The sequence below is a fragment of the Narcine bancroftii genome, chromosome 3 (assembly GCF_036971445.1).
Source record: "Narcine bancroftii isolate sNarBan1 chromosome 3, sNarBan1.hap1, whole genome shotgun sequence".
Classification (NCBI taxonomy): Eukaryota; Metazoa; Chordata; class Chondrichthyes; order Torpediniformes; family Narcinidae; genus Narcine; species Narcine bancroftii.
This window is the reverse complement of record NC_091471.1, coordinates 158,327,742-158,342,931: the sequence shown is the minus strand read 5'-3', so window position 1 is coordinate 158,342,931 and position 15,190 is coordinate 158,327,742. Positions and strand designations below refer to the sequence as shown.

The following is a 15,190-nucleotide window of genomic DNA, read 5'->3' as shown; positions in this document are numbered from 1 at the left end:
CTTCCATCAAAGCTCTGGTCCACAATGTTGACCTTTCTTTTCTTTCAGCCCACTGAGTTCCTCCAGCAGACTGTGTCTAAGGCTGAAATGAGTGTCCCACCCAAACCTGTGGGTTCACTAGCCCACTACTACAGTTTGGCCCATACTCAAGGCCATTATCATCTGAATCAGTCATCATCAGTGGGCATAAAGCATGCAGGGAATTCAAGCAAAGAGTTTGCATTTTGGTCCTCGAGTTGAAAGAAATCAATACATTCTAAGTTTACACGTGGGAGAATAAGGGTTAAGCACCATACAAAAAAGGTTATTTAAAAATAATTATTTAAATTACTGCTTGGTCACAAATAATATAGTAATAGTAAGAATTTTAATCTCTTGCAATGCTTTAAAAAGAGCTTCAAAGATATATTAAACGAGTGTTAATGATCTAAAGACCTCATCTTTTACCTTTCAGATTGAGATTAATAATCAGAATGGTCAACAATGATAATCATTTGTACAGAATTTCTGTCATTCTAGAGACGAGAGGTAGAGCTATGTCTGACTGCAGACTGTGTCATCTGCTGGAAAATACAATATCCCATCTAATAATTATTGGATCAAACAATCAATATGAGAGGTCAGGTGTGAAGAGATTATGATTTCACAGGAGGTTAAAGTGTCATTGGAAAAATAACTTTTGCATAGTCAGGAAATCCTCAATCATCCTTCATTTTGGCTCCTATTGATGTCACAAGGAAGAACTGAGCTGGACTGGTCCACGTGGAAGAACATCAAAAGGAAGGAGAGGAGGAGGAGGAGTCTTGGTGGGAAGCATCTTGCTGTTAGAACGTACCATGGAATTCAACCCCTCTGGGGTCCCCCTGATCTCCCACCCACCTTGTACATTTTTCAGGCCGGAAGTTAAATCTTGAGGTGGGGAGGAGTTCTTTAAAGAGTTGATGGGCTGGGGGAGAGGGGTGGTAGTTGGATGGGTAGAGAGGGCTAGAAAGGTGCCTTGTGCCTTTCCCAGGTGCCTGATTCCATTGCAGTTTCCTGCTGCAAGACAAGTCAGCTTCACAGCGCTGGCAGGCGTGTGCTTGTGCAGTGTGCATGCAGTAAGATCACCGGCTTAGAGTGCTGTTTCCGTTCGGCTTCTCCACAAGGAGCTCGATTTGACGTTCGGCTCAAAATCGATTCTTATCTGAGGCACAGTTCTCAGCGGAGTAGTTGGAGGGCTGGAAGCAAAGGGAAAAAGACTTCAATAAGCTAGTCACTGAATGACTGCTCATCCTCCATGCAGAGATGCCCCATTATAAGTTTTGAACCTAAACCATAGCACAGAGAGAGGTCACTGTAAGAAACATAGCAAATGGGACAGAAATGGGTCCTTTGGGCCTTCGTGTCTGCTTCATCATTTCTACCGCACGGAACAGGCCCTTCGGCCCAACTCATCCATGTTCACCAAGTTTGCATTCTGAGCTGGTCCAGTTTGCCTGCATTTGGTTCATCCTCTAAGTGTGATCTTACTAATGATTGTAACATGATGTCTGCACTCCTGTATTCAACACCCTGGATGATTAAGGCAAGAATGCCAAATGCCTGCTTGTCTACCTGTGTTGTCACTTCTATTGCATTGCACATTGACATAGTCAGCGTCCTGCCCAGTTCTGATAGCGAGGTTGATCAGCAGACTTACCTTGGAATGGAGATGGACTGGAAGAATGGGATTGGATCAACATGAAGTGTATCGCTCAATAAATATTGGTGGCTTTTCTCCTGAATTGAAAAGACACATGGTTTGTCATTTCAGTCAAAAATTAAGGTTATTTTTAAGTTTATATATACAGCACGTTCTAGCCCATGAGCCCATATTAACCTATAAACCCTGAACATTTCTGGAGGCTGGGAGGAAACTGGAGCACCTGGAGGAAATCCACGCAGTCATAGGAAGAACGTACAAACTCTTTATAGGCAGTGGCAGGTTCAAACCCAGGTTGCCTCCGCTGTAATAGCATTGTGCTAACCACTAGGCTGACTGTGCCATCATGTGGCAATACTTCACAGGACGCAGGCGTATAAGGAGAGCCTGCATCCCTTGGGGTTGAGTGTATAGACAGCTGCACAGACAAATGGATGTTGTCAGGCATTGGAGAAGATGTGAAGGGGGCATCCTGGGACAGTTCCAGGGATGTGGAGAATGAAAGAGATGAGGTTGTTCCCCCTCGGGGCAGAAAGGGTTAAGAAATTTAATGAAAGCATTCAAAATAGTGAGGGGGTAGCTCAGAACTGATACTGTGCAGGTGAAGGGAATGTTTCCACAGTTGCTGTGATTGCAAATGTGCTGCCTGGAAAAGTAGTGGCACCAGATTCATTTGTGAGTGTCTGAGGAAGAGTGGAGACATGCGCTAACTGGGGAGTGCTGAAAGCTCCCCTATGCACTGAACACCATGATTGTACCTCAGCTTCTTATTGTGCGGTGACCATGACTCAGTAATACATCTAAGAGCAAGAACATCTCCCTCGGTTCAGGAGAGGAGCTCGACCCACTGACTGTCCTTTTACATTCCTGTGAAGCTGCAGCCATGTTTGTTTTTCAAACCCTCAGATATGCTGTATCTGGTCAAAATGCTGCCAGCTTGGTGTCCTCCAACATTTTCTTTAGTTTTCACCACTGGGTTGTAAGCAATCTACATCTGGACAGTGAGCTGCCAACAGTTGTAGAGTCAGTCTTGTCATATTTTGACCAGAAAGTCTCCACAAAACTAAAAGCTGGGAGTTCAGATAAAGTGTAAAGCTGGGATAACCCATTTAATACCATGTGTCCAAGGGTTGTGTACAGGCCAGCAGACAGTGATTGGTTAACATTTATACCAATTACATGAGACTGGGAATTCAACAGATTTGTTTCCAGGGATGGCAGCACCTTTTGGAAGCTGAGGTGAGCATTTCCATGAATGATGATTTGAATTGACAAGTAGAACCCCAGAATTGTTTTGGAACAGATGATCTCCTTCCTGATGTGATCTTATACTTCCTGCTGCCGATACAATCCACCACACACTGTAGGACTAGCTTGGAAAACCATGTACTGAACATATATGTAAACGTGTTGTTGATGTACAGCTATGTCTCAGTGTAACCCCATTGCTGCCCTTTTATCTTTTATCTGTAAGCCGAGAATTCAATGCCATAGAATGGGGGACTGAACTAGGAGGTTGGGTATAGCATGCAGCTAGCTCCTCATGGATGTGTGGCCAGACACCAAGGACAGCATCAGTCAGCATGTAGATCCAGAATGGGCACCTGGTATCTGATGTCCATCCAATCCCAAGATGATCACTGTGTGAGATTATGAGACCTGGTGTTTGCCACTGGGGTTCAGCTACCAGACAGTTCCAAAAGGGTGGCACAGTTACCATAACGGGTAGGGCAATGCTATTACAGCTCCAGCGACCCTGGGTTTGAATGTCAGGAGTTTGTGCATTCTCCGTGTGGGTTTCCTCCAGGTCCTCCAGCTTCCTTCCACGTCCCAAAGGTGTATGGGGGTTAGTAGGTTAATCGGTCACATGGGTGAAGTTGGATGACGTGGATTCATGGGCAGGATGGGCCTGTTACTGTTCTGTATGTCTCAATTAAATTAAATTATTTAAAACTGCGCATCTGTAAATTAAAATTAAACTAAAATTGATCTGAAACCAATCAAAACTAGTTGAATGTAAGCAAAGCTGCTCATCGCACATTCAAAATTTACACCCCGACATCTTCAAGAAGGTGGTTCAGGCTGAACAGGGTAACATCCCTAACTGGGACAAGGGGATCTCAGTAAAAGACTTTTCTTAAAATTCCCATCCTATCAGGCGCTGAATCCTGGGTGTAGATATTAAACTCTTAGTGCACAGGCACTGTCTGAAGGATGGCCTGGGTCCAGGGTTGGGAGGAGGAGGGAGGGAGAGTGTTCAATGAAGTGAGTGCCCCCCAGTTGCAATATTTACCTGTTAACAAGGGAGCAAACGAGCAGAATGGCCTTTTGAATAGATCGGATGCTTCAGTCACATTAAGGAGCAATGATCACATAGGAATCCACCAGCCAAAATGGAATCCCTCATCACTGGTGGGAGTGAACCCTAGCACCCTCACCAGTAGGATCATGGCTGTGTGGTGCATGTGTCCAATAAATGATGTTCCTGCCAGTGTAGTTCTGGTTGCCCAGCTGTAGGAAGACATCAATAAATTGGAAGGGGTGGGGAGGAGATTCACCAGGATATTGCTAGGATGAGGGGTTGTGCAATGGAGAGAGGTTGGATAGCCTGAGTATTTACTCTCTAGTGCGAAGGAAGCTGAGATTTACAGAGGTTTATAAAATCTCAAGGGGCATGTATAAAGTGAATGTTCACAGTCTATTCCCGGGGAGGGTGAAGGTTTAACGAGAGAGGGGGGATCTAAGTGGGATCTGAGGGTCAACTTTTTCACTTACATCTGGAATGATCTGCCAGGGGAAGTTGTAGAAATGGATACAATTACAACGTTCAGAAGATATTTGGACAGATTTATGGACAGGAAAGGTTTAGAAGGATATGGATCAAATGGGACCAAGTTTGGGCCAAAGGACCTATTACTTATGCCATAGTGTACATGGCCATAGTTTTCTTACAAATGCCTGCACTCTACAGTGTGCAGAGGTTGCACATTTTCGAAAAGACTGCAGAGCATCAATTCACACCCCTGGACCTTTAGCAGTCACAAGCCACAGTTGGAGGTTGGATAGTGACTGCTTTCAAAAGCCATTGATTAATAGAGCTTGTGAATGAATTAGAGGATCCACTGACCTGAATAACAAAAGGAATGACAGCAAAAAGGAGACAAAAGTCAGAGCGTTAGCTTCTGCTGAGACCAGTTAACCTGATAATTGTTAGACACAGAGCTGTAACAGAACAGTTCACGTGAGCGCCACCAGGGTGCGGGGAGGGAGGGGAGAGAGGGGGTGGGGGGTGGGGGGGGAATGGAAAACAAAAAAGACACTGTTAAGATGTGAGATTTGGTGAGAGTAAGTGATCCCACTGACAGAATGGAACTCAGGCAGTGACAGGTTTTACTCACTGTTGGTAGATATTTTACTACCTAGGAAGGGTTCTTGTTCCATCATGTCCATTGGAATTTTAATTGCAGGAACTTTTCCTGAGTAATGGTAATCAGACTGTGAAGGAAATATTTACAATGCTTAAAAACAACGGATTGCATAAAAATAATGAAGGAAAATTAATAAACCATAAGCTGCTTCAGGGCAGTGAGGATTTGGTGTGCATGCTGGGCATGGGTACCAAATATCAAATTAAAGATCTGTATTTCTTCTAATTGTTTGTTGTGAGTGCTATTGTCTTTCAAAGGTTGTCAGGGCTATAATTTGAATACAGTTATTAGCCCCTTGGTTAATTGAAATTAATTCACTCAAATGAGAAGGTTTATAAGAATGCCACCAATTTATAGAGTGTTACCCTGTAATTCCACTCTCACGCAGGTTTCTGCAGGATGAACAGAATAGATACAGAAATATCACAAAAGGTTTTGCTGTGAGATGTTAGTTAGGACATCACATGCACGCGCACACACACACACACACACAAACACACACACACACACACACACACACACACACACACACACACACACACACACACACACACAAAGGATGGGTAGAGAGGTTAAATGATACTAGTGGGAAAAAGCATAATATAGATGTGTGTGACAACAGGGTTTGAGGATTACACAGACACGTGGCAGCGATACAACCATCAGGGTGGGAGGACAACATCTCCCTGGGGTCATGTACATAAAGGAGGATCTGAAAAGTGACACACTACTGGAAAACATTTTGGAAAGCAATACACAAACCCCAACACATGATTCCCAACGAACAAGTTACGTTGAGTTCCAGGCAATGCTAACGAACAAGAGACTACCAGATCTTGGCTAGGACTAGACAGATCCTTGATATCTGATGGTTCAATGTAACTTTGCCAATTCACTTATGCTATGGAAATTAATGATAATTTTGGTATAACTGATTGGGGCGCACACAGAACAAAACAAAAGCATTAAAGTTGAGAACCAGAGCCGGAATATTCAATGATGACATCAGCAACACTGACTCTGGGGAGGAAGAATCTGGAACTCTTACTTTGTTACAGGGATGACAATTTGAACTCTCATCTACCATCCCCCAAAAAACCTGACTTCTTAAGTCTTGAGGAAGAATTTCTACCTATTGTTTTCCATGGTTGCTGCCTGACCCGCTGAGTTCATCCAACGTTTTGTGTGTTGTCCTCTCAACATCATTCCAGTGGGAACACCAATGAAAGAGGACTTGACCACAGTTCTCTCCTCTGGGTGAGTTTGCAAGTTTTAAAAGACAAACTGTGATTGGTTGAATTTCTGGATGATGAACTAGATCAATCTGTGACTGGTGAAGCTAGAGGAAATAGGGTTAAGGTGAGAGGGGAAAGATTTAAAAGGAATCTGAGGGGAAATTTTTTCCACAGCAGAAGGATCTGCCAGAGGTGGATACAACTAGAATGTTTGTAAGATAGGTGCATGGATAGGAAAGGTTTAGAGGGATATGGGCTGAAAGACTAGCTTGGTTGGCACTGACAAGTTGGGCCGAAGGGCCTGTTTTTGCATTGTAGTGCCTGATGACTCAAAGAGCATTGATGGAAATACTTGAGGAGAAACCGGTCAGAGGGCTGTTACCAGAGGACAGATTGAAAAGGGGAGGACTTCCTCTCCTTGAATGCGCATGCTGCCTAAGGGCAAGGGTGAACGGATTTAGTGGGAGCTTTCAAATGACTTGAAAAGCAAAAAAAAAACATTGTAGGAAAAAAGCAGACATATTCAGAAAGCCTGTTGACATTTCCCTGCAGTGTAAAGACTTGAAATCCAACAGCAAGATTATTGCCCTAAATGGGGAATACATAGTCAAGTGTTTCAGTTGGGGGTGGATTTGGAGGATTAGTTTAAGAACCATTTGCTGTGTTACTTGCCCACTGATCAAACATTCCTTACATCTTCATTATCGCTGTCAGCACTCAGCTTCTTGCTTTTCTTCTTGTCATCTTCCTTCTTTTTCTTATCCTTCTCTGGGATGACATCGTCTAGGAAACTGAGGTCATGCTGGGTGAAGATGTAGTCCATCGCCTTCCTTACAGCGACCAATGCCAGGATCTGTAGACACCAAGGGTTTCCCATTGGATCAATCACTGGTAAGGCTGATAATTGAACCCCAGCCAGATCACAATCGCACACCACAGGCTCTGCTAGGGTCATCCAACCTGGAAACCACTGTGAACTGGGCTTCACAACTCCAATCCAACCAATGGTGTCTCTGCTGCTTTATCTATCCACTGGGAGCCGGGACTATCATTATAAATCAGCGGTGAATGAACAGGAGGGTGCAAGAGATTTCCATAGGTGTGTGAGAGATTAGTGTAGGTTTGTGTGAGATTTACATAGGAATGTGGGAAATTTCTGAGTGTGCGAGAGATTTACAAAAGTGCGCGTAAGATTTATGTGGGTGTGTGGGAGATCTACGAGGTTGTGTGCAAGAGATTAACGATGGTGTGTGGGTGATTTACAAGCGCGTAAGAGATTTACAAGGAAGTGTGTCAGATTTAGGTGGGTGTGTGGGAGATTTACAAGTGTGTTGTCAAGATTAGAAAAGTGCAGCTGAGTGGAAAGGTTGGATGATCTGGAGTTGGGTTCAGAGGGTGAGTGGAAACTTAACTGAGAAGCATAAAATATATGATAGGCATGAAGAAAATAGAGAGCAACTGTTTATTTTAGAAGAGGGGTCAAAAATTAGCAGGAAGGGTTGAAAGCAATTAGCAGAGGAATTAGAGAGAAGGAAAGAGGGGGTCGGAGCCTGGGTTGGAGTGTTACATCCAGGTGAAGGGACAGTTCCATATTTAGCTTCTCAGAGGCCTTTCAGTGGGAAGAGTCATTGCCTCACCGCTCCAGAAACCCTGGTCCGATCTTGACCTCGGGTGCTGTCTGTGTGGAATTTGCATGCTCTTCCTGTGACCATGTGGGTATCCCATGGGAGCTCTGTTTTCCTCCCACGTCCCAAAGATGCGCGAGCCAGACAGTTAGCGGTGGTTTGAATAAATGGGTGGTAAAATCGGGGCGAGTTGATGGGGATGCAAGGAGTGCAAGGTACATTCGAGCCCCACGGATTAACAGCAAGGAGACCCGTTGAGCTTCTCCTCCATTGGATGATCCATATTCCTTCCTGCCCACCCAGGTCCACCTTTTATCCCCTCTCATTCTTTAAGAACCAATTTCCCTCTGCCTTAAGAGCACTCAAGCTTCCACCATCCTCTGAATTAAAAAAGGTTCACGCCTTTAGGAGAAAGATTTCTCCTCATCTCGGACTTGAGCCCTAATTTTTCAACAGTTCATGATGGTCTGGGAGAGGAATTGTTCCCGATTCACTGTCAACACCCCTCCAGTTCGATCCCTCTCAATCTTGTGGAATGAGGTTGGGGTTTTCCAACCTTTCCTCTGAAGCTTCTGGATGATGGGGTAGGTGGGGGGTGAGGGGTGTGTTCATCTTGCTGGCCTTGGGAGATGGGAAGACCACGGCTGTTTGGGAGAAATGAGAGTCCGAACATTCTGCAGGTATGGAAGGACCTACCATGACTGGAAAGATGATGGCGGCTACAGTTGACTTGAGGACCCACAGCATGGTGAGGCAGATGACCTGAATGAATGTGAAAAGGTGGACCCGCCTCAGGGGCACGTGTCGCAGGTAGATGAAGTCAGGCTGGTGTTTTGCAGGCATCAGCAGCAACTTCAACCGGTCCATGAACTGAAATGTTAAAGCAGAAACCTTAAGCTCAGGCTGTTCGATACTCACGGAACCCAGCCTCACCTCGGGGACCTGAGGCCTCTTCTCCCTCGACCAGATACCAGCCAGGTGTGCGATGGAAGACCTGGCTGAGTGAAGCCCCAAAAACTGGGCAAAAGCTTAAGACCAGGACCAACCAAGCTTGACCCACTCACTGCTTGTCAGAAACATGAGGCCATTCGACTCGAGCCTGCCCACCACACAAGATGGTGGACTCAGCTCGATATACCCTCCCGCTACCCATCATCCCTAACTCCTCATTTCCTCAAAAGTCTATCAGAACACTCATTCTCTAGCACAATGGGTGAAAGGTGTTCCATCCACAAATAAACACCACAGTCGCCAAACCAAACCACCTGACACTAAAAAATCTTACATAAAAATATTACTGATAGAGGGTGTGTAAAAACACCAAAACAGGTCTTTTACCCATCTAGTCTGTGCCTAGTCTCATTGACCTGTACCTGGACAATACCCCTCCCATTCAAGTACCCATCCAAATTACAGTTGTATGATCATATCCTAAAGGGTTATTAAAGGAGATGTACAAACACCATGATTAATAATACTGGATGTTAGTTTGTGAAAATACATTGAAAAATATCACTGACAGTGATGTGCAAAGATGTGATATTGTATGCCAAGGTCCATTTGTGACCAGATATGGTTATAGTACTGGTGCAGCTCCTGATTGTGGAGACAGTGGCTCTAGTGGCTGGGTTTGGGGATGACTGTGTTTGGAGTTGGCTGGGTTTGGGGACGGCTGGGTTTGGGGACGGCTGGGTTTGGGGACGGCTGGGTTTGGGGACGGCTGTGTTTGGGGACGGCTGGGTTTGGGGACGGCTGGGTTTGGGGACGGCTGGGTTTGGGGACGGCTGGGTTTGGGGACGGCTGGGTTTGGGACAGCTGGGTTTGGAGTCGGTTGGGTTTGGGGATGGCTGTGTTTTGGGATGGCTGGATTTGGGGACAGCTGGGTTTGGTGACGGCTGGGTTTGTGGACGGCTGGGTTTGGGGACAGCTGGGTTTGGAGACAGCTGGGTTTGGAGTCAGCTGGGTTTGGGGAATGGCTTGGTTTGAGGAAGGCTGGATTGGGGTATGGCAGTTTTTGGGGACAGCTGGATTTGGGGATGGCTGGGTTTGGGGCACGGCTGGGTTTGGGGAATGGCTGGATTTGGGGAATGGCTGGGTTTGGGGAATGGCTGGGTTTGGGGAATGGCTGGGTTTGGGGACGGCTGGGTTTGGAGCAGATGGGTTTGAAGTCGGCTGTGTCTGGGGACGGCTGGGTTTGGGGATGGCTGGGTTTGGGGACGGCTGGGTTTAGAGATGGCTGGGTTTGGAGTTGGCTGGGTTCGAGGAAGGCGGGATTGGGGGATGGCAGATTTTGGGGACAGCTGGGTTTGGGGACGGCTGGGTTTGGAGTCGGCTGCGTTTGGGGACATCTGGGTTTGGGGACGGCTGGATTTGGAGATGGTTGGGTTTGGAGTCGGCTGGGTTTGCAGTCGGCTGGGTTTGCAGTCGGCTGGATTGGGGAATGGCAGTTTTTGGGGACGGCTTGGTTTGGGACGGCTGGGTTTGGGGACGGCTGGATTTGGGGACGGCTGGGTTTAGGGACGGCTGGGTTTGGAGTCAGGTGGGTTTGATGTCGGCTGGGTTTGGAGTCGGCTGGGTTTGGAGTCGGCTGGATTTGGAGTCGGCTAGATTTGGGGGACGGCTGGGATTAGGATGGCTGGGTTTGGGGGACAGCTGGATTTGGAGGACGGCTGGGTTTGAGGATCGGCTGGGTTTGAGGATCGGCTGGGTTTGGGGAATGGCTGGGTTTGGGAAATGGCTGGGTTTGGGGAACGGCTGGGTTTGGGGAACGGCTGGGTTTGGGGAACGGCTGGATTTGTGGAACGGATGGGTTTGGGGAACGCAGGGTTTGGAATCGGCTGGGTTTGGGGAGACTGGTTTTGGAGTCGGCTGGGTTTGCTGATGGGTGGGTTCGGAGTCAGCTGGGTTTGGGGACGGCTGGGTTTGGGGACGGCTGGGTTTGGAGTTTGCTGGATTGGGGATGGCAGTTTTTGGGGACGGTTGGGTTTGGGGACGGCTGGGTTTGGGGACGGCTGGGTTTGGGGACGGCTGGGTTTGGGGACGGCTGGGTTTGGGGACGGCTGGGTTTGGGGATGGCAGGTTTTGGGACAGCTGAGTTTGGAGTCGGTTGGGTTTGCGGATGGCTGTGTTTGGGGATGGCTGGATTTGGGGACGGCTGAGTTTGGGGACGGCTGGGTTTGGGGACGGCTGGGTTTGGGGACGGCTGGGTTTGGGGACGGCTGGGTTTTGGGACGGCTGGGTTTGGGGATGGCTGGGTTTGGGGACGGCTGGTTTTGGGACAGCTGGGTTTGGAGTCGGTTGGGTTTGGGGATGGCTGTGTTTGGGGATGGCTGGATTTGGGGACGGCTGGGTTTGGGGACGGCTGGGTTTGGGGACGGCTGGGTTTGGGGACGGCTGGGTTTGGGGACGCCTGGGTTTGGGGACGGCTGAGTTTGGGGACGGCTGGGTTTGGGGACGGCTGGGTTTGGGGACGGCTGGGTTTGGGGACGGCTGAGTTTGGAGACGGCTGGGTTTGGAGACAGCTGGGTTTGGGGAATGGCTGGGATCGAGGAAGGCTGGATTGGGGTATGGCAGTTTTTGGGGACAGCTGGATTTGGGGATGGCTGGGTTTGGGGCATGGCTGGGTTTGGGGAATGGCTGGGTTTGGGGAATGGCTGGGTTTGGGGACGGCTGGGTTTGGAGCAGATGGGTTTGAAGTCGGCTGTGTCTGGGGACGGCTGTGTCTGGGGACGGCTGGGTCTGGGGACGGCTGGGTCTGGGGACGGCTGGGTCTGGGGACGGCTGGGTCTGGGGACGGCTGGGATTGGGGACGGCTGGGTTTGGGGACGGCTGGGTTTGGGGACGGCTGGGTTTGGAGACGGCTGGGTTTGGGTACGTCTGGGTTTGGGTACGTCTGGGTTTGGGGACGGCTGGGTTTGGGGACGGCTGGGTTTGGAGACGGCTGGGTTTGGGTACGTCTGGGTTTGGGTACGTCTGGGTTTGGAGACGGCTGGGTTTGGGTACGTCTGGGTTTGAAGACGGCTGGGTTTGGAGACGGCTGGGTTTGGAGACAGCTGGGTTTGGAGATGGCTGGGTTTGGAGATGGCTGGGTTTGGAGACTGCTGTGGAGTCGGCTGGGTTCGAGGAAGACTGGATTGGGTGATGGCAGATTTTGGGGAATGCTGGGTTTGGGAACAGCTGGGTTTGGGGAACGGCTGGGTTTGGGGAACGGCTGGGTTTGGGGAACGGCTGGATTTGTTGCCCAGAGATGCAGTCACTATCTGACTAAGATCCCTTACAATTCACAAATCCATCATACTGAACAAGAGTATGGGGTGCAGAACAAGACATCTGAAGGGCTCTATGGAATGTGGAAAGCTTTCTGACAGCTGGCACAGAATAAAAATTGGTTGAATGGCCTCTTCCTGTGCTCTGTTTTCTTCTCTGGTGGCACTAAACAGTGGCAGTCATGCAAGCGAAAAGTTGCATCAGTGTAGGAATTTATAAAACAGCAAACCTGACAATAGGTAGCTTCACTAACCAATGGCTGCAGGTTGAAGTCATGTGGAGTTTTAGGCTGAAAACTCTGATTATGTTCTCTCTACAATTGCTATGTTGGCTAATAATTACCAGGTAGTTTCCCTGGAACCAAAGCTATGTGTACTTACCTGCACACCATTCAGGGAAGCAACACCCATGTACAGGAAAACTCCATAAAGTACAGGCATTGGGATGAACTAGAAAGAAGCAAGAGAGAAGTCAGTGAGACACAGGGTGGGGGCACAGACATTCCAGATCAGTGCTGAGCTGAGGGGGTGTGGGGGCTGGTGGTGCAGTGGTGGGGTTTGGTGAGTGGGGGGAGGGAAGGCTGCAGTGTCAAGAGTTTAAACTGTCGCTCCAAATGGTCTCTGAGCTCCATTTTAAGGATCACACAGGAAGAAAAGGAGGATTTGTTTGCTGATTGCACATGGGCGACTGTGGATGCTGAGAATTTAAATTTTTTAAAAACCCAGTAACAGACCCTTCTGTCCCATGAGCCCAAGCAGCCCAATTGCACCCATGTGTCCAATTAACCTACAAATCTGAACTTTTTGGAGGGTGGGAGGAAACTGGAGCTCCTGAAGGAAACCCACACAGAGAAGGGAGAAAGTATTACTCCTTTCAGATAGGACCTGATTCAAACCTGGGTGGCTGGCATTGTAATAGCATTCTGCTAACCATGAATCTTGATGGAGGATCCCAACTTGGAATGTGGACCATGTGGTGTCTCCCACTGACGCTGCTCGACCACTGAGCATCCCCAGCAGGCCCAGGTTTGGGCTAATGTTTATTCTCAAACAATCTGCTGTCTGATTACCTTCATTTTTGATCCCCCACATTTCCAAATGCACCCCACTGCCCCCGCAATATTTCATTGAAATTAAGTTCATAAGTCACTTTTCATACATCCCTGAGGCAGTAGCAAACAACTGCCACAAGGAGGCAGGAGTGCAGTAGCAATGAGAAAAAGTTTGTACAAAGCAACTGTTTAGTTTCTGCTGCCGCTCTGTGTGTGGGTGTGTGTGTATGCGCATGTGTATTGGTGTCTGTATGCGCATGTGTGTGTGTGGGTGCCTGTGCTGTGTGCATGCGCATGTGTGCGTGTGTGTGTATGCACATTGTGTGGGTGTGTGTGCCTGTGTGTGGGTGGGTGTGTGCCTGTGGGTGGATATGTGTGTGAGAGAGAGAGTGTGTATGTGTGTGCACGCGCGCGCATGTCTCATGTAACTATTTTCCAATTCAATTCATGAGAGAAGTTAAATGGTGTTCACCTGGCAATGGACTTGAAAAAGGAATCAGTGGTATCAAGTGACACACAAAGGATTACCAATGGGTAATTATCAGGTTATTTGCAGCACTCAGGAAGATATGATTCTTTATTAATGAATGCTTAAGTGAAGTACCTTTAGAATGGGAGCCATAAAGACAGATACACCAGTCAGAAGGAAAACAAAAATTCCGGTTACTCGTTGTTCCCTGGAAAAACAAAACAACAAGTGAACAGGAAAATAGACTTGAATCAAACTGAATTTTACAAAACAGGTATTGTAGCCGCTGTCTGCCCGGTTCACAACAAATTGCCCAGTTTACCAGGAAATGCCTGGTTCACCAGAAACATCCTGGTTCACCAGGAACTGCACTGCTCACAAAGAATTCCTCATGGACTGCTGAGGCCTGTGGAGCATGGAGAGGTACCGTCACTGGTGACAAAGACAGAGATGCAAAAGCCCCATCTGATTCTCCACCTGGGACTCACCCAACTGGGATTCCACCTGGGACTCACCCAACCTAAGGGAGTCCAGCACAGTCAGACCAGATGTCATTGAATCACAGGGCATGGAAGGAGAGACGCTTATGCTGACAAAATGCCCCACCCACATTAGTCCCACCTGCCTGCCTTTGACCCATATCCCTCCAAACCCATCCTATCCATGGATCTGTCCAAATGATTCTTAAACATTGCAACAGAACCTGCCCCAACCACATACTCCGGCAACCCATTCCATACACCCATCACCAACTGTGTAATAAAATTACCCCTCAGATTCCTGTTAAATCTCTTCCCCTCACCTTAAACCTCTGATTCCACTACTTTGGGCAAAAGTCTCCCTGCATTCATGTGATCTATTCCTCTCAAGATTTTGTACATCTCCATGAGTTCATCCCTCATCCTCCTGCACCTCAAAGGATAAAGCCCCATCCTGCTTGACATCTCCCTGGAGCTCAGGCCCCCGAATTTACATCCTTGTAAATCTTCTCTGCACCCTCTCCAGCTCGGTATCTTTCCGCATAACTGAAACACAATACTCCAAACTGGTCTTTAACAGGAGACATTAACCAGGCCCAACCTCCCAGATGAATACTCCTGAGTCATTGTCGACGGGAGTTTCAGGAGGCTATCCCTAGTCTCCTTTGCTAACATCAATGAGCACAGACAGACTGCAGGTTATCTCAGTCCCTCTGCAACCTGAATGGTAATGTGGTAAAATAGAGAAGCAAATGTGCAGATGACACAAAAATTAGAGGTGCAGTGGACAACGAGGAAGGCCTTTCAAAGTTTGCTGAGTAATCTGCACCAGCTGGAAAAATGGGCCGCAAAATGGCAGATGGAATTTATTATGGATAAGCGTGAGGGTTTGCACTTTGGGAGGACAAACATGGCATTGGCATAGGTGCTAGGCCAAAGGGACCATTTCAATGCTC

At 47.8% G+C, this 15,190-nt stretch overlaps 1 protein-coding gene across 8 annotated transcripts in view; it reads right to left on the bottom strand.

Annotated features, from left to right (window-relative positions):
* Window positions 1-350: 350 nt before the first annotated feature.
* Window positions 351-15,190, bottom strand: part of LOC138757761 (electrogenic sodium bicarbonate cotransporter 1-like) — a 148,290-nt gene continuing 133,450 nt past the window's right edge. For 5 of the 8 annotated variants that reach the window (XM_069925588.1, XM_069925585.1, XM_069925589.1 and 2 more), the window contains 6 exons: window positions 13,891-13,963; window positions 12,616-12,684; window positions 8,666-8,839; window positions 7,039-7,197; window positions 1,679-1,758; window positions 351-1,217 (listed from right to left, as the gene is read on the bottom strand). In XM_069925588.1, coding sequence (XP_069781689.1) covers window positions 1,112-1,217; window positions 1,679-1,758; window positions 7,039-7,197; window positions 8,666-8,839; window positions 12,616-12,684; window positions 13,891-13,963 — 661 coding nt within the window. In that variant the 3' untranslated portion in view covers window positions 351-1,111. Of the gene's footprint in view, window positions 1,218-1,678; window positions 1,759-5,079; window positions 5,177-7,038; window positions 7,198-8,665; window positions 8,840-12,615; window positions 12,685-13,890; window positions 13,964-15,190 lie in introns of all 8 variants that reach the window. The other 3 variants (XM_069925591.1, XM_069925593.1, XM_069925592.1) reach the window with 2 other exon arrangements.